Here is a 20,347-nt window from a genome sequence, read left to right on the forward strand (position 1 = left end):
TGACAGGTTAAGAAAGAAAGAAAGAAAGAAAGAAAGCCCGGACTATATACAGCTTTTATTATTTTATGAATACACAGAAAGCTTTTAGAAAACCAAAGATCAATCTCATTCCTAGCAACTCATGACCAATCAACGGTATTAAAAGCAAACACAGCCCTCTTCTAATAACTGGATGGTATTTAACTTTAAGGCAACTGAAAAAAACAAAACCTTAAAGTTCCCAGAGGAGAATTCCATCAAGCATATCATTATTAAGTGAGGAAAATATTATTGTTTTCATTAGCACAGATATGACATAAAGAATGGGTTGTATTAAATTAAACCACAAACACAATATTAAATGAATTCAAGGTAGTTTTATTGCTTGGACAGAAACTCTATTAATGGATTTTGCTGTGTCCCAACAAATTTACACAGGATTTTATGCCCTAATAAAAATGGCTATAAAAAGAACTCAAAATGTTAATTGGGATACTTATCCTCCTAACAATAATATCACTCTTTTTTTCCTGTTCCTTTTTTGCATTACACCAAAATGACCTCCACTAATTCTACTTTTAATCACACTCATCTCAGTTAGTGAGGTAATGGTTGACCTCCACTGGATTGGTCACCAGCACCACCAACAGTGTTTTGTCAATCTCTTAGATGCACACAGATTGGAATGAAAATGAAAAACACCATTAGCTGCCAAAAGGTTAGTGGTCATCCTTTTTTGCCCTTACTCATTCTGAGTAGTACCTTACTCCATGAGTAGATCCACTGAAGCAAATAACAGAGAAAACTGCTATTAAGCATGAAGTTAGGGGTATCCTCATAGACTGGTGCTAAGTGGCTGACTTCATCAAGGGTGTTTTAACACTATTTTTGATTTATAGTTATTTTAATTTTATTAGTGAAAAATTATATGGAACTCACACAATTAATTTGCACAGTAGTTTTTTTAAAACGCTTCATGAACATGTTCAACCTATTGCCAATAGCCTTCTGGGGCAAGTAACTTCTCCTCCCAGTTTCCCCATCTGTAAAATGTTACTGACCTACTTTGTAAAGCATTTTGAGATTCACTGATGAAAAGCACTATATGAGACCTATGATGTAACAGTAGTGGCATCATACCTCATGGAACTTGCTTTTCTACTGTCTTCTTGCTCCCCTGGCCTTGTCTCTGCACTGTTTAGGTTTAAGCATTTTACGCTGCAGCTCCCACCACTGGTAACAGCCTGTCTGTATCCCTCCACTTCATGAAACTCTCCCACATCATCGCTCAACTGAAAACAGCTGTCTCCTTGCCTACACTTCTTGAACTTTTTCTACCTCAGCTAGTATTTATTATTTTAGCCCTGCAGTTGTACTAATTAACTCTGGGAAGCATTCCTGGGATGCAGTGTGTGTGAAAGACACTATAAAAAGAAGTTTTATTGAAGCATATACACAGCTTTTCCAGTACACTTACTAAAATACTGGGATTTGCTCAAGGTTACCAGTGCAACTTTCTGAACTGTTTTAAATGACCTCTTTACAGTTTTACTTTCACAGCAACCTTATTGCTGTTCATGATACATAAATCAGTTTTTAATTTGTTGCTTCTTGCATGGCACTGTTCTTAGAGCTCAGTTCATCAGATGCGTAGGCATTTAATTGCCATGGATGGTGAAAAGAGTTACACGCACACAAATGGATGGAAGGAAGAGTCAGTTGTTATTAGGTTGACTATACCAACTCCAGCTACTGCTTCTGTCCTTCCTGTCCTTTCCTGTTGGGAAGGGAAAACGAAGAGCAGGATTCCTCTCACTAAACTCATCTCTGGGGATGGAAGGGAACAAGCACCAAGGAAAAAATCCCATTTGCTAAAAGAAATTTTAATTCATCAGCCTTCCTTTTTCTAACATAACAAAATCCAGTGCATGACTTCTGTGGTCTTTCTGTTGTGGGTTTTTTGTTTGTTTTTGCTAATAGGCTAGTAACCAAATTTGAACTTGGTTATTCGGTTGCACTTTTTTTCCCCCTGGCCACGGGAGATATTAAGTATCTTGGCTCTCCAGAAAGAGAAGAAAAATTAAAGTCTATTAAAATTCTAGAAGCAGTGATAAGGGGTCATTTGCCTATTTTTTTTTGCAGACTGTGGTGTCTCATTGGAAGAACCAGCTGTTAATAGTGGAGTTCTTCAGTCAGCTATGCACCTTTTCCCCACCCTTGTACAGCCAGCAGTTATATCTGGACAAGCTACGAATATATCTTTACAATCTAAATTGACTGCAATAACCTCTACTGAAAACAGGATGGAGGCAAAAATTAATAACTTAATTCTGCAGATTTCAGTCATTTTTCTTCCAACCAAAGTCTCAAATAGTAAGTGGCTCTGTTGAAGGGTTCAAATCCAATATTATTAATAGGAAAGCTATGTCAAGTGGCCTAATTAGTGAAAACTCTGTTCCCTCCAGGAAACTGGATATTTTAGAGAACCAGATCAAAAATATCTGTATTGATCCATTTTTAGGAATCTTTGTGTCATTTGAATAAAAAGAGTCAGTGGGCATAGAATCAGGAGTCAGCATGTAAGAATCTTTGGAATTGGTATTAGACTCTAAGTTCTGCGATCCCCTTCACAAAGAGATGGCTTTTAGGAGAGCAGGCCCTCTTCATAGAGCCACAGAACAAAAAATTAAATGAAAGTAATAAAACTTCAGAAAGATATATTTGGATATTTTTATTTACCTCTGGCAAAAAACATATACATATGGTTACACATCAGAAGAAAATAATTTTTTTCTTCCATCATGTTATTTACCAATGCAACACAAAGAACTTGCAAAGGGAGTCACAGATGTGACTCCTTGAAAGAGTCACATTGTATCCTTAACATTTGTCCTTTATTCTGCTACAGTAGGGATTCTTTTTATCAGGAAAAACAGTATGATATGCTGCTGCAGTAATCAGAAAAAAAAAGGCTTTAGATTATTTAGGGTGGGGTTTTTTTAGATTTAAAAGTAAGCTCTTTTCTACCTGACTCATCTGTATTTAATGATGAACTGTTACAATAGAGTGGACATAGGCTATACTACTACTTTTTTGTCCATCTTTGAACATTGTAAGTTCAAAGTCAGACGATAACAGAGTGCAGCTGTATTGAATTCCAGACTGGGGCCTTCTGAGCAGATTTTCCTTGCAAGCTAAATGATGATGGGAAAGCTTTGATATCCCTCCTTAGTCATCACATTTGGATTGGGAGATAAATCCTCACCCATTCTGATGCCTTTCAACCATACATATCAGCTATCGTCTTGCAAGGACTGTTGGTAGATGCTTCTAGACACATCTTTAGTTGGCATCCTCCACATACCTAGTAAAGTCAGTCAACTTTCATGTCAGAAATCTGTACCCCTTCTGGCTGGAACAAATGAGGGCAGTATAGAAATAACAACTCAAATGTGTCACAAGTAATCATCACAATAATCCCAGGTTAATTTTCTCTTGATACACTTGTGTGATTGCCTGGCATGTCTGACTTTTTATGGTATCTGTGGTGGGGAGCCATCAGACTAATTACAAGCAATGTGTCTCAGATCAGTCAAATTCCTCCTAACCTTGGTCAGTAACTGCACCAAGTTTCTGTCATCAAATTTTCCTCTTAACTGGTGACATTGCTCCCCATATTCTTCAAAGTTGTATGATTATGACATAATTATGATGCAATTTGTACAAGATGAGTCATGTAAGGAGGTATGATTTGCTGAATATGATTATCCTATTTGTATGTATGTATCTTTTTGTATCTGACGTCATGAATATTGACTATGGATTTGTATTTCAAATGTGCTTACTTTGGAAAACACCCACGGCTAGCCTTTCAGGTTCAGCAATGATGAAGCTAGACAGTGCTAATGACTCATCAACAAAGACAATGGGCTGTGGAAAAACTTAGCCTTCCTGTAAATGTTTCAGCCAGCCTGAAAGAAATGGCTGCTATGACTCAGCTAGAGCATGTAACCAGACCACATGGTACTGAACTCCATTTTGGGAACCTGTATTTTTCCACAAAGTAGGCTGGGAATTGAGTTTGGAACGAAGGGTTCCTGCCATATGGTAACGCTATATAAGGTGGGGTGTGACCCATCTAGGGGGCCTCACTCCACACACAAGGACATTCCTGGAAACACATGAGAAACAAAGACTGAACTGGGGGAAGAGCTGGTCCCAGCCTGTATATAGAAACCTGACAGAGTGCTTGTATAATCCATCAGGGTGAGAAATTGCTAATTCATATCCAATCTTTGTAGCATGTTAGGCTTAGTTTGCAGTTTTATTTATTTACTATGTAAGCTGCTTTGATCTGTTTGCTATCACTTATAATCATTTAAAATCTATCTTTTGTAGTTATAAACTTGTTTTTTGCTTTATCTAAACCAGTGTGTCTTTGAGTGAAGTGTCTGGGGAAAAATCCCAGCTTGGTAAACACAGGCTTGTTGCATAGCTTTCCCACATCAAACTATTTCTGAGCTTACATTGTACAGATCCCTGTGCAGTGCAAGACGGTATAATTTTGAGTTTATACTCCAGTGGCGTGTGCATGCCTGGGGAGCTTGGCAATTGGCTGGTGTCTGCTGTTTGCACTCAGGTAGCTCAGTCTGAGTCAGTGCCGTCACCTGCTGTTGTGTTGGGTGATAACAGGGCCTGGCAAGGCTGGCTATGTCTCCAACCAAGCAGTGTGAAAATATGGCCAACCCAGCTGTGTGTCTTAGAGGGGCACAGCAATTCCCATGGCTCCCAGACCGCACCTCGGGCATGACAACCCATCACAGCTGGTTCAGAATTGGTGCTGTTTGGGGCCACTGACTTCCTATTGTGAATGCATCAACTGGTCCCATTTACGCAAGACAGTACTTCATTCCAGTTCTGGCTGAATCATTTGCTTACTACTTAAAACTTCCAGTCTAATGGCACAGTACAGAATGCAGCATCCACCCTTTGAGGCATGACTGGAAAGACCTGGAACTAAACCCCATTGAGTGGAAACAGAAATATCCTAAGACTCATTTGCAACCGCTATACTGCTTTCCCATACACCTGGAATGCCAGCATACCAGTGTGTATATCCGAGTCAGGGATGCCCATCAACAAGGTAAAAATGAGCACCTGCAGTTTTTGCATTTGTTCATCAATGTGCACTTGTCAAAATCGCAGGTCTCCTGCTGGATTCCCTAACATGCTTGTTTCCTAGTTTCCCTGATTCTGGTTATGAGGAGGAGACCAGGAGACCACTGGCTGTAGACTATTGAATCATGGGATAAAGGGTCATCCACAGTTATTTCTTCTTCATTTTCTGAAGACAAGTTTGGCCATGTGCTGCCCTGAGCTAATTTATCTTCATAATGGGCTTTTGATTTCCATCATGTGTGCTTTGAAGAAAATATTTCAAAACCACTATGAATGCTTCCAAAAATTATGGACACAAATCCAAAAGGCAAAGAGCTGTGGGAGACTTTTGTTCCTTGGGAACCTCAGGTGGTCTTGGCACTTCAACACCTATGGGTAGTGGAGGTATGAATTCTCGCCTTCATGGTCCCAGATGGATAGTACCCAAAATTAAACCAGATGGACTCCAAGTGAATCAGAGCTATTCAACAGAAATCTGGCATGAGTCTGTACTGCTGCCATTCTGTGTTGTTGAGTGAAGAGATGGACAGTTATTGGCCCCAAGAATAGAACTTGGTCTGATATCTGATTGTCCCGCAGATCCGTCATTGCCCCATCAACATACATACCTTATCCCTTGTCAACTGACCACAAGCATCTTCCCCACTCCAACTGCACCACTTCCCTCCTTCAGCATCTGCCTGTTTACCCATAGAGATCCTGTACAGAAGCAACCCATTGAGTGCACCTCATCTTCTCCATTAGAGCCAGTACCAAGAAGCATCCTGATTGGTTTATGGAGAGGGGCAGTCCTCTTTCCCTCATTTTCACATTCTTGCTATGAAAGGACCTGCCACTGGACCAAGTGTTGCAGCCCTGAGCTGCAGCTACTGTGCCAGATCTAAGCACACACCTCTCCACATGGCCAGAGGATGGCTCCAGCCAGCTAAGAATTGTGACACAAACTCTTGAGACCTGATCCCAGCCCTCAGTTTTTCTACCCTCTTAGCAACCTCCTGAGATGTGCCTCCTAAAAAGCCAATGATAGTGTTGCCTTCTGGAGTGCCCAGGGTATTGAATTACTGGGTGTTAGTACTCCAAAACAGAAGAGCTGCCACAGATATCAGCAGAGTTTACTGTATTAAGGAGGCAGAAGACCCACTAGGCTGCCTCTGAAGTCAAATGATGAGGAGTGGACCTGCTGGCCATGTGAAAACCCTGCTAACCAACCCTCAGAAGCTTCATAGGAAGCATATAATAGTAGTTGAAAAGTCTGGGCCGGCGGGAAGAGGGAATGCCTTTTCCAGTGATGGGCTCCACAGTAGGTTCTTCAGACAAGTTCTGAAGCTTTTCAAGCTTGTCCATGAATGAAAAGGGGAATACATGACTATCACACACAAACATGCACCCCTTTTAGCAATTGCTTCTCCCATTGCTCATCTTTTGGGTTATCTGAGCCTCTCCCTCATTTAGCTCAGAGAAATTAACTATGCATGAATAAGGTTGTGCCAGGAGAAAATGATATTAGCTGAATAACGTATAATTTACACCAAATCATGAAAAACTACTTAGCAATTTCTCTGCTAAACCAATGTGTGAATACCAATACAAGGGACCTAAGGTATTTTTAACAAATTGCACTCCTATAAGATTGGCATCAGAACATAAAGTGCACCTTTTATTTGTACACAGATCTGTAATATTGTCATGTCTCACCCTCATCTTTATGAGTGATCCAGTTTTTCTCTCATGTAGGTATCTTATGTATGGAGGTTGGAACGAAAGACATGGGGTGCATGCTGCCAATAAGGGGAGAATCCTCAAAAGCTGGACAGATGTTTTGTAGCATCAAGAATTATTATGTTGAACAGGCCTCATAAGGAGGAGGAATCAAAGGAATCCAGAATTTATTGTTTTAAGCGATTCAGTGTTAAGATTATTGGTTAATCCCCTCAAAGTGTAAAGAAAAAAGATGAGAAGATGATCCTTGAAGGAACAAGATCTGCTCTGATTCAGAAGTCCTGAATTTGAATATCACAGCATATAACTCAAGTTCAGCTGTCTTGTGTTAGCTCACCAAAATCCTCTAGATATTTTAACAGGGGACAAACTACTCTGGAACTTTTGTGAGCACAATTTTGAATGTCATTATCTATTTGCAGTATCTACAAGAAATTACTGGATAATTCTAATTCCATATTCATCTCCTTGGGCATATATATTTCATCAGGACAATATCATAAATAATTTGAATGGAAAATTTGAAGATTCCCTGAACACTGTTAAAAAAAAAAGGGGGGAGGGGGTCAGGCAAATTGTGGAGTATATCCTTAGCTCACTATCCAGATTTACACACATCACATCCACTAATTTTAATGGGAGTTAAAAATATAAATCCTCACAATACATGGAGATGTGAATATGCCCCAGTGTTTCTGTGCTGTAGAAGCAGTTCCTGAAGCCTTTTGGCTACAGTAGTAATTACATAGAAGATAATGGATAGCCCCAAAGTGAATACAAGGCTGTAATTCACTCAAGGGAATCTGCTCATGTCATGAACTGCAAAAGGACAGTGCATTACCCTGTAAGTATAATATATAGCTTTTAAAAATGTTAAACAACATTCTTTCCTAATTTCTTGAGTGCTTCCCAATTTGCAGCATTATTTTATGGATTGTTATCTTGGATCAGGGAAACTATGCTCCCCCTAAAAGACATACTTGTGGGCAACTTTTTTATCAGAAGTTTTGTTATAATATTGGTGATACAGTGTAAATGGTTAATGTAATGTATTGGTTATTGGGTACAATTTACTAAGAACAGTACTCACAGGTTCTGAGATGTAGTCTTGCTTTGATGTGCCAATAATTATCATTCATCATGTTAAAAATTAAACATCCACACCAAGGTAAGACATCAAGGTAAGACAAGATTTTACAAATAAGTGCAATGTAGATTTTGTATAAAACAAATGGTTAAAATGACTCTCAAAACTCAGAAAAGTCAGCATACAGAAACAGTAGAACCTCATTAATCCACAGTAATCCAAAGGCATCTAGGACCTTCCATGCTGGTCAGTGGTCCATCTAGCCAAATACCCTGTCTTGAATGTGGCTATTACCAGAAACTTCAGAGGAAGGTGCAAGAAACTACACATGTGGCAATGAAAGAATTGCCTGCTTCTAGAGAAAGCATCTTCCTAACTCCTAGTGGTTAAATACTGATTTATGTCCAGAATCATATGGGTGCTTTATAATCCCTTATAAAACAATTTTTATCCTGTCTAATTTAGCTGCCAGTAGATAAACTAGGTTTATGCTTTAGTGAGTATCATGGATAAACAGGTAACTCCTGGCCTAATGCAGGTTACTCCTGCTGTTTCGGGAAGAAGACCGATAAGTATGGCAGATATGAAACTGGGAAACTACCTTGGGCAGGAACACCAAGTGCGGCCACAACTGGACCTCATCTTTGTAGAATAACGTACAGGATGGTTCTGAAGTAAGCACCCTGATCTCAGACACCGTGCAGGCAGACATAACTGAAACCAGGAACGAAATCTTCCAGGAGAGAAGGAGAAGGGAGCAGGAAGCCAGAGGTTTGAAGGGAGGCCCCATGAGCCTCGACAGCACAAGATTCGAATTCCAGGGAGGGACAAGGTCCTGGACGTGAAGGTAAAGATGCTCCAGACCTTTCAAGAACCGGGCCATCATGTCGTGAGTGAAGACTGACTTGCCTTGGAAGGGAGGGTGGAAAGCCAAAATAGCAGCCAGGCGGACCCTCATCAATGACAGGGACAAGCCCTGAAGTTTGAGGTGCAGAAGCTAATCCAGGGTCACCTGCACCGAGACCTACTCAGCCCAGACACGTCATTCCAAAGCCCAGCACTTAAACCTTTTCCACTTGTACATGTAAGTCGCTTTGGTGGAGGGCTTTTTACTATCCAGCAAGACCTGTTAAACCAGGGCCAAGCACTCCCGCTCTTCCGCATTCAGACATGCAGTAGCCACTCTGACAAGAGAAATGCCTCCAGGTTTGGGTGCAGAAGACTGCTGTGGTCCTGGGACATCAGGTCCAGACAGAGAGGTAGCCACAGTGGGGAGGCTACTGAAAAGTCTAGCAGCGTGCGGAACCAATGTTGGCGAGTCTGCTCGGGGGCTATCAAGATAACCTTGGTCTTGTCCTGTTTGATCTTCACAAGGACTCTGTGGATTAACAGTACTGGCAGGAAGGCATACTTCAAGGCCCTGACCATGGGAGCAGAAAAGCATCTGACAGGGAACCCCTGTCCATCCCTTGGAGTGAACAGAACACATGGCATTTCCTGTTCTGACAGGGCGCGAACAAGTCCACCCGGGGAGTTCCCCACTTCTGGAAGATCATATTTATCGCCTGGTCCTGCTGAAGCAATCTGCTAACACGTTCCTGGTCCCGAGCAGATGCCCGGCCATCAGATGGATGGCATGCCGCACACAAAAGTCCCAAGGCTGAGAGCTTCTTGGCAAAGGGCTGACAACCTGGCTCCACTCTGTCTGTTGACATAATACATCGCGGCAGTATTGTCTGTGAGGACCTGTACCATCTTGCAAAAAAGATGGGGCAAAAAAGTCTGGCAGGCCAGGCCAGGCAGACTGGTTTTAGCTCCCTAACATTGGTATGAAGGGCCAGCTCGTCCTGCAGCCAGCAGCCTCGTGTGCTGAGCTCACCCAGATGGGCTCCCCAGCCCAGGTCCGAAGCATCTGAGACTAAGTTCAGCAACAGGGCCGGGGCCAGGAAGAGAACTCCCTCCAACACCAACCCAGGGTTCAACCACCACTCCAGGGATGAGACAGAATGTGATCCGGCACCCTAACTTCCTGGTGTAGGTCGTGTCTGTTAAGGATGTAAACAGATGCTAGCCAGGCTTGCAGAGGCCAGAGCTGGACATGACTGACCACGAATGTACAGGTGGCTAGGTGGTCCAACAATCACAGGCAGGTGTGAGCCATGGTGAGCGTGTGGTTCTTCACATGGGAGATCAGGTCCAACGTGGCCTGAAAACGAGCCGCCAGAGGGAAGGCTCTGACTCACGTGAAGTCGAGAACCAATGAACTCTATTAGTTGGATCGCCTTAAGATGGATTTTTGCTCGTTTATCAACGGACACCCATTGCAGCAGATCAAGGCTCCTCTGTACTTCTCCCCAAGACCTGCCCTTGATGAGCCAGTCATCGAGATATGGGAAGACCTGGACCCTTCAACATCCCAGGTAACCGGCTACTGGCGCCATATACCTTTTGTGAAGACCCTTGCGGCCGATGAGAAGTCAAAGGGCTGCCCCATGAATTGGAAATGGCAGCCATCCACTATGAAACGGAGGAAATGTCTGTGACCTTGGAATATGGGAATAAGCATCCTTCAAATCAAGGGCAGCATACCAGTCTCCCGGATCCAGGGAGGGGATGATGGAAGCCAGGGAGACCTTGAGAGACATGTTGAGGCGTTGCAGGTCCAGAATGGGTCTGAGGCCCCCTTTTACTTTCAGGATGGGAAATAACAGAAGTAGAATCCCTTTCCTGTCATGTCTCAAGGGACCTCCTCCACTTGCAACCAGGCTGAACAGTAAGGACAATGACGGCTGAGAAAAGAGAGGGGTGGATCCTGGGAGGTGAGTGGGACATCACTCTCGACCACACCCTCAAAACCAGCACTTCTGGCCCCTGGCGCTTTGCTGGGCCACACAGGTGAGCAGGAGGAGGAAGGGCAGTGGCGACTGAAACTAACATCCCTGTTCCTTCTCCTTGCAGACCCTGAATGAGACTGCCAAGGCATGGGCAGCAGTAACTGCTTTCTTGCAGACTGTGGAGTATGCATGACCAACAAGCGAAGGGTAGCCTGAGTGTCTTTTAACCCATGCAGCCTCACATATGTCTGCTCTGAAAAAAGACCGATCCCATCAAATGGAAGGTCTTGGATCAAGGTCTGCAGTTTTTGTGAGAGCCCAGCAGTCTGAAGCCAGGAGTGCCCCTCATAACCGCCTCTGATGTCATCAGCTTAGCCACCAAGTCTTCCGTGTCCCATGCCATTTGGAGGGAGCAGTGAGCCACCCTCCTCCACCAGGGTGCTGAATTCCTGGGCCAAACCTTGCAGGAGGGACTCCTTGCACTTATGGATGGAGTCCCATAAGTTGAAATTCTATCTCCCTAGGAGTGCCTGATGGTTTGCCACCCAGAATTGTAGTCTGGCAATTGGACCTGTTTGGGAGGAAAAGTTATTCAATCTTTTGGCCTCTTTAAGTTGAGTTGAGCTGGTATGCCTTTGTTTATGTTTTTCATTGGCCAAAGAGACCACCCACCCAGGGAAGGGTGGGTGTAAAGATACTCAAACCCTTTGGCTGGGACAAAGTATTTCTTTTCAGCCCTTTTAGAGGTGGGAAGGATGGATGAGGGAATTTGCCAGAGGGCCTTGGCAATTTTGAAGACACCATCATTCACACCGTAGTGCGACAGGGGCCAGGGTACAGGCAGACAGGACATTAAACAAGGTTTCCACCTGCTCAGCCATTTCCTCCACCACCAGGCCCAAGTTCTCGGCCACGCATTGAAGCAAGGCCTGGCGTTCTTTAAAATCATCCGGTGGGCTGGCCCTCAAGTCCCACAACCACCCCATTTGGGGACGAAGATGATGACTGTACAGCGGGGGGAGGCCCCGGAGCATCTTCCCCCTGGGAGGGATGGGGTGGGAGGCTTAGGGGTGGGTGCAGTCTCCTCTGCTAGGACCTCTAAGTGCACCTCATGCACCGAGCCCAGTGCTGTCGGTGCCACCAGCTGTTGCTCCAAGGCGGCAGCCGATGAGCGGTGTGAAGGGGATATTGCCATGACTGGCACTCCCCACAAACTCCAATAAGGCCACTGCACTGACCACTGGCCGTGCTGCCAAGGCAGTGCTGTCAATGTTGATGTGACCTTGGGTACCCATTCGAGCTGGTGGCGTCTAGGTGAGGGGCTGAACTGCCCTTCCTTGCTGAAGGAATCTCTTTTTGGTGACACTGTTGATGCCTTAGTCTGTGTGCTGACCATCGCCGTTGGAGACTGGTGCATGGAGTGAGGATATTGGTGCCGGTATTGAGGGGACCAGTGCCAAAGGAACCGGAGATGTGACAGAGAATGCTACCATGTGGTAGTCTACCGGAACCTGCACCAAAAGTCCGACCACCAGCAGGGCAAATGGTGCCAGTAATACGGAGACCGGCATCTCCCTCTAGTCGATCCACATCAAAATGGCAGGGACCATGATCATAGTGCTGGTGACAGAGGGCGAGCCCCAGAGAATCTGGGCTGCAACTCCGGTGATTTGCTGCAAGGAAGTGAAGAGCGCTGCTTTGTCTCAGGGGATCAGTGGCACTCCACTGCCTCGAGAGGTTTTAGCGGCTGGCATGCCCTCATGGGGAGCCTTTGCCGATTCCTGTGACACGTGCTGTGTCGGTGGGTAGAGGCCTTTGCTCTCTTGGCGCCAAGGGAGCTTGTGAAGGCACTGTCAGCGGTTTAGATCCCATGCCATTGCCAGGAGTTGGTGCGGGGGGTGCACTGTGCAACGAGGCCCGAGGTACTCGGCAAATCCTGGTGGGATGGCACGGAAGCTGGATGAAGGGCGGACTCCATGAGGAGAGCCTGTAAACAAATATCCCGCACTTTCTGCATGAGGGGCTGAAAGTTTTTACAAATACAGCTCTTATCTCTCATGTGTGATTTCCCCCAAGCACTTGAAGCAGCTGCTATGGGGGTCGATTAAAGGCATAGGCCTGTTACAGTCCAGGAGACTGGGGCATGCCTTACTTGGGGTGAAGTCCCCCCTGGGACACTAACTTCTACCTACTAAACACTAACTACTATAAACAAACTATTTACAAGGCCCTAAGGCTCGAAGGCAGAGGAGACTAAACCGCTAGACCTTGCTGAGCAAGGAAAGGAGCTGCAACTAACCACCACAGGTGGTAAGAAGGAACTGAGAGGGTGTAGGGCTGGTGGTGCCTGATATACCGATGCATGAATGTGGCACTCAAGGGAGTGCTGATCCTACAGATACTGGTAAGGCAAAAATCTCTGACAACTGTGCACTGGGCATGCACACGTAGGATGGAATCGACATGAGCAAGCACTCAAAGAAGAATATCTTATCGCTGCAGAGAGCAATTATATGAATTTGAAGAAATTTGGATCCTTGTTCTTGATACATTTGGATGAAGAATGCTGAGAGAGCTCAGATAATGCCAGACTTCCATTCCACCTCACCTTTTTTGCTTTTTCCCCTCCATCTTCCTGCCCCTTTTCACTTTTTTTGCTTTTTTTTGTGTATGGCATTATTATTATTTTCACCATCACCCTAACATTTTATGTCTGTATAATTTGTCTGATTTGCATGATCTGGTCTTGCAGCTTTAACAAGCTGTAACTCCGTAATTGCATAATGTTATTGGCTACTTATGAAATATGCAGAATTTGGTTACATACACAAGCTGTAAGTCTTTTATCTTTCTGTATTTGTTATTGTTTCCTTATGAAAATTAATAAAAACATCACAAAAAAGCCAAACAAGAGTGTTACACTTCCAAGACATTATCAGCAGCTTTTCTCAGTCAGATTTTACTGATTTGTCCTCTTTTCTATTTTAATGCTATTTCCATCTTACTCCGTTTCAAGACAGCTATTTGCAAACTGTTTATAGAATATAAACAACGCCTAAAAGGGAAATGTCCTTGAAGCAGTGTGTGCAGACCGATTACTACAGAGCGAGCAAGCTAATACATAACCCTCAGTCTCGGGAGAATTACTATTAGTTTGAGACTGAGGCATTTTTCATTTAAAAAAAAAAAGAAGAGAAATTCTACCATACTACTGCAGGATTGACGCTCCCCCTCCCCTCCCCAGAATATTTCAGATGAATCAACACTTGAAGGTTACCAGTTCATTCTTCAAAAGCTCTGGGGAATTACTGACCCCTAAACAGTGTCGTTTTCCATGATTGCTTCTTTGGAGCCTTCTGTAATGCACCAGGCTCACTAATAGATAAATGACCAGCTTAAAAACTTAAATCTGACAATAATCCCAATGTTTTGTGCACAGTAAATGAAATGAAACTGCTAATGTATTGTTAAAATCTATTAGAGTTTACTAGCATCAGTGTTTAATCAGATAACTAGTAAATTCACAAATCAACATTTGAGAGTGAACAAGGATCTTTAAGGCTACATGATCAAATTCCTGCAGACTCAGCCATCTGCAGAAGAACTTGGAAAGTCTGCACTTTATCTCCTTCTTTATTTCTTGTGCAATCGGAAAGGAATGACAAGAGGAGACTATATACAGGATCCCCACTGAGACTCAGTCACATAAATTATGTATTATGCAGACAGTATTCTGCTGATGCTATCTGATCCCCAATTCTCAATTCCTTGTTTTTGCTTCTATAAATAGCTATTGCAGCTTTTCAGTTGTTAAACAAGTAGGACAAAATCAGAAACCTTTCCCATTTAATAACCTCTGCCAAGGAAGAATAAGGTAATATTTTTCATAACTGTGATGTCCTCAGGGCTTTAACAGTCTGGGAATACATGCAATGCTATGCTGTTGATAAGATACTGGTAGTAGAAGAGGGGGAATGACCACCCTGAATATTAAAGAGGGGAATGCCCTATTTTCAAAATGATCAGTATAACTTGCTGCTGTGCATTTTCCTATCAATTCTAATCTGATCAGGACAACTTTTGTTTTTTTTTTCCCCCTCCCCTAGACCCAAATGCTTTGGCTGGACAGACTGGACCTGACCATGCTCTCATAGGAGGAATAGTGGCTGTAGTTGTCTTTGTCACATTATGTTCTATAATTCTGCTTGGACGATATCTGGCAAGACATAAAGGTAGGACGGATTTAATCAAAGTGCAATCACCTTTTGCAGCAATACTTCCTCATGATTAGTTTCACCCTCAAACACTCTCGTGCCCTCTCTGCCCCCACCTCCCCTTGTAATTTAGTTGCCTGGAAAAGCTCACGCTCAGAAGTAGCATCTGGTTTTCCCATGAGGTCCTGATTTTGTACCCAATTTTACAGTTGGATTAACTGAAGCAAAAGGATGTTGAGCAACCTGCCCAAGGTCATGTAGTGAGTCAGTGGCTAAGGGAGATTTAGAAGGAAGAACGCGCCTAGATTCTAGCCCTTTGCTGTAAGCACTCAGTTAGGTGTCCTCATCATTTTAACTGTTATATTAATTCCACAGAATATATATGGTTATTGAAATGAGGCTTTAACTATCAGAAATCATGATAAAACTTTAAATAAGTTGTGTTAAATACAAGGAGTAAAATCCTGGTCCCACTGAAATCAGCATGCGTTTTGCTATGGCCTCCAGAGTAGCCAGGATTTCACTCCAGGAGCAAAATTCTGAAGTCCTGACTCAGTTTTTACACTACGCTTATTGAGGGAAAAACTCCATTAGAGTCAATGGACAGAAGGGTCTGAGTAAAACAGAGGACAGATTTTAGAATCTAACCGAGGTGATTATTTAAAAAAAAAAAAAAGTTTATGAAGGCTTAATGTCTGAATGGCTTGCAGCGTAGTTGTTAACCTTAGTTTACCTTCCTCCCCAAAAAGTATTACTATTATTAAACCTAATTCTACCTAGGGTAGTCATGCGGTTAGCAAACACAAACTGATAAAATATTTGTTTTAAGTTCAGAAGAACTGTGTGAAAAATTACAAATTTCTAATTAATCTGGTGACAATGTGACAGCTTTGCTCTATTTCCTGGCTGAAAACAAATGAGTCCCAAGCCAATGTAAATATCACTTTTCACAAAGTGACAATTGTCTGTTGCATACAGCTCTATTAATATCCTGCTCTTATACTATTTAGCAAAGCAATGTCAGTGGCAATGTGAAGCAATTGGGTTAACTTAATGCAACTATTTTCAGTTTTGCACTCCTAGAGAATCTTAAATATCCTAGTCTGTGGAATTAAAGAGCAAATAAAAAAAATGGCCTACACCAATGTGAGAGTACAAAAATAATTAGAAGCCATTTTTCAAAAACATGTGTTTAATGAAATCTAAGCTATTCAAAGTTAATTTTCTTACCCATCTAGATATACCATATAATACACAGTGATACTATTGTATGTTAAAATATTTCTTTGCTTCATGCCACTGGAGATAGAAAAAATATGGTTTTGAAACTGCTGTACCTTTTTTCCCCCCATAGATATGTGAAAATATATGTGCATATGGGACAAGTGTTATGAATCATAATTACTACTTGCCCAAATTAGAATGTTATATGTACCAGTACAGTTAATGCTAAAATTGTGCATCAAGTTCTGTTCTGCACCACTCCACTCATTAAACCAGTTAGATCTTTGTTACAGATCTACTGTGCATAAAACTATCTAAAGTAAAATTACTAATTTTTTTATTGTACTAATTCCCATAGGAACATATTTAACAAATGAAGCTAAAGGAGCTGAAGATGCACCTGATGCTGACACAGCCATTATCAATGCAGAAGGCAGCCAAGTCAATGCAGAGGAGAAAAAGGAGTATTTCATTTAGATGCAGACCTAGATTCTCTGAGTTTTACTTATCAGGCTGACTGCTGGAGAAAACTGGCTATCATCTTTCAGAATTCATTTCTGCCATCTTCTGCAAACTTTATTAACTTCCATACTGCTATAAGTAGCCAGTTTATGCCAACAATCAGTTGTTGACAGCATCATTCTTTCTTTACAGTACCATCCACAATGCAGGACATTTCTTATTGCCTAAAATTCATATCCATTGCTCTCTTAACATACAGTGCTTGAATATACAGCCTTAACAATGTTAATCTTCATCTTAAATCATGCTGTTGAGTTTTCTACATTTTTAAATATTATATAGCTTTCTTCTTTTCCAGTTTTCTTTTACCATGGTCCCTATCAGTATGTCATTGGATGATTTTCATAACAAATACTATTCGATAAGGACCTAATGTACTTACATAAAACATTAAATCTAAGATTAGAGGTTTACAAAGAATGTTTTATACATGTCTATAATTCAAAGGCAACTTGTTTTTGAAACATATGCCCTAGGAACCACAAACTGAAAACATTATAGTATAGTTTCTTGTATGCTTGGATTTGGTGGAAAAGGAGTATCAATACGTCATTAAAAATGGTACCTTGATACTAATTCCATGCTTGGGTGGTAATTAAATCATACTGTATTATCTATACAGATGCTGCAGAGTTAGATAATTGTAGCTTCATTCTGAAACAAATTAATTCAGCCCTTTTACTGCTTTTTGGGATCACAAGATTAGATACGTTCCTATAATTTCGGTTTTAATAATTTATTTGCGTCATATGGACTCACCTGCCTATTCAGATTTGTAGTGTTCATGGGGCACAATTGCAAGGCATTTTCCTATCTGTATATAGTGCATATAATAAATCCAATTAAACATTATTTGATACATATTTAACTTTTTTGGCTATAGCTAAGTCAGTCACAAGTAAACATTTTCTAATGTCCATTATATCCCTTTAGATATGACTTAAATCAATATTCTAAATAGATAACATGTATTAGTATTTTCTGTCTGTATGTCCTAGCACTGTTCAGCAGCAAACTTTTCTAGTTCTTGTTAATTTTTCTTTGTTATACAATGGAAGCACAATGTTATATGGAAAGATAGTTTTAAGCTAACAACCAGTGCACAGCCTCAGGTTTTGAATTACAACCACATTTGATTAATATCCTTAAAAAATACTGTTATGTTGCTAAATTCTCGATTTTTAATTTGGCAGTTCCACAGCTGCTTATCTATGTTGGGTTGCCAAAAAAAAAAAAAAGAAAAAGAAAAAAAAAGAAAAAAAGAGTTAAATGATATATGTTTTGTGTATACGGTAAATGGACTAATTCTTTATATTAAATTCCTGTCTATGCATTTTGTGGGGTACAAACTTATGTCACAGTGAATGATAGAGAATTTCTGCCAATGCTTTTAGCTCTATGGTGAAAGTCTCTCTAAAAGTCTCATGTTCTTAAATATGACAACAAAACACTATAAGCCCAATGGCTTATTTCCTCTTCCACTGAAATAAAAATGGTGCCAGATCAACTCTTGGTAGTGATTCCATGCTGGAGAATGAAAATCTGTATCATTTGGAGTTCATCTCTCTCTCCCAAGTGTTGCATCTTTGAAAAATAGTATTTCTATATGGTTGCTATACTTGTGAAGTCTAAAAGCATGATGGCTTAGTGTAAAGGATTATCTCCTGGGATTTATTTTTTGTGGGGGTGGGGGACGGAGAATCTGAATACATCATCATGTATTAAGATAAAATGGAAGACAAAGGTGCTGTGTCAGATTATTTATCAGAAGAGTATAAGCCTAGTAAGGAGAATATTATAGTATTTTAATTGTTTTCTTTCTTTCTTTTTGTTGAAACATTTATCTTGTTAATTTCTAAGAAAAAAGAGGGTGATGTTGATCAAGCAGCACTTTTTCAAAATATACAGAACATAAATAATATGATGTGGTTGAGTGTTAACATAATAAATCATATACAGTATGACATTTTAAAGAAATAAGTCTGCATTGATGTGATTGCATGCTTGTTTTTACAGTTCACTCCATACCATCTGTGGAAAAATGCAATAATATGTTAATATAGTATGGTAGTTTGAGAGAACCAGGTAGGTGCTACTAGACACATTGAGACTAGTATAGCTTTTCAAGATATTCATGTCTTTCAAAGCATACACTTTTAAAAGGTTGGCAAAGGAAATCATTTAGTTTAGTACCAGAACAGAAAGGTTCTTGTCACAACAGTAAGTTGCATTAACAGCATTACAATACTGTATATCTCAGTCTGGTTAACGACTTAGGGTTTGAGCCAACAAATCACTTAAGCACGTGAGAAGATCCACCTAATTCAATGGAACTACTCAAAGTAAGTTTTTTGCTGGATCAGGGCCTTATTTATTGAAGTGGAGCTGTTCATCAGTGCTGCTTTTATATCTTCATACATTCTATCTAAACTGCACTTTGCTTGAATTGTAGAGTCATTGCTTAAATCATTACTTACCATGACGTCAAGTGAGACCTTCAAATGTTAGAGCATCTTTAGATGTGACCACTCAAAGCCGTCTTGTCAGCGTCGTGTAAAACCAGCATTGAAACATTGCAAAACCAGAAATAAATTGGACACTTAAATTACATTGGTTGTTTTTTTAGTTAAAACTCTTAATGTGTGCTAATTTTCAATAGATTTCTGATTTTTCCACTGTCTTGCATCTTGTAATTTCATTTACATTTGTGCAAAGTGGGTATAAAAACACTACACCCAGTATAAATGAATTGAGAATTCTGATTGTGTAGTTCTTTACATCCATCTACATCTACATGTTCAAATGACTTCACTGGGTGTAAGGTAATAAATACAGAGCCATTCCCTTTGTAAGCAACATCATGGCTCACTTAGAACTGAGTATAGTATTCAACAGATAAAAACACATTGTCTTTCTCCTTTATACAAAAAGATCCCATTCAGAAATACTGAGCCCATTATAGTCTCAAGAAATCTGTTAAATGTGTAAAATGAAAGCTCCGAATGGGAACCATGTTAGTTAGAATGTTAGTATAACATCCAGACCTACAAACACATGCAATGTAATTTACTCAAGACAAGGTAGCTAATTACTGCCAGTTTACAATGTCCATTGATTATTTTTAACTTTCAAATGTAGAACAATGTTATTTTTTTAATGCTCTGACAACATAATCATTAAACAGGCATGTGGCATCACAGGCAAATGGGTGCATCTTTCCATTCTGTTTAGTGTCATCAGAGAATCCAAGAAGCAGTTTAAAGAACCTGATATTTAAGTTGAGGCTAAGAATTTTATCTGGAACACTTAAAAATGTCTTCACATTTCTTGCACTGAGACTTCCTCTATAAAGAATACATGAAGAAAACCAACTTTTCTAAATAATACATGGAAGTTAATGTGTATTTTCATTATAGCATAATATAGATATAACTATCTCAATGAAAAGAAAGGACAGGATCATCTGTAATTATGTAATTCAGCTGATTGTAAACAGCACTGAAGTTACCATGTACGGACATGTACTTCCATGTAACACAGCAGTTATAGTGTAATTTAGTGCCACTTATTGTAAAGTGTTACCAAAAGGA

General features: G+C 40.9%; 1 protein-coding gene across 3 annotated transcripts in view; it reads left to right on the forward strand.

Annotated features, from left to right (window-relative positions):
• CADM2 (cell adhesion molecule 2) overlaps positions 1–17,001 on the forward strand; it is a 1,053,908-nt gene extending 1,036,907 nt beyond the window's left edge. For all 3 annotated transcript variants that reach the window (XM_084621993.1, XM_084621994.1, XM_084621992.1), the window contains 2 exons: positions 14,904–15,029; positions 16,594–17,001. In XM_084621993.1, the coding sequence (XP_084478119.1) occupies positions 14,904–15,029; positions 16,594–16,712 (245 nt within the window). In that variant the 3' untranslated portion in view covers positions 16,713–17,001. The remainder of the gene's footprint in view (positions 1–14,903; positions 15,030–16,593) is intronic.
• Positions 17,002–20,347: the final 3,346 nt, after the last annotated feature.

Source organism: Lepidochelys olivacea (assembly GCF_965140295.1).
Source record: "Lepidochelys olivacea isolate rLepOli2 genome assembly, chromosome: 1".
NCBI classification, from domain to species: domain Eukaryota; kingdom Metazoa; phylum Chordata; order Testudines; family Cheloniidae; genus Lepidochelys; species Lepidochelys olivacea.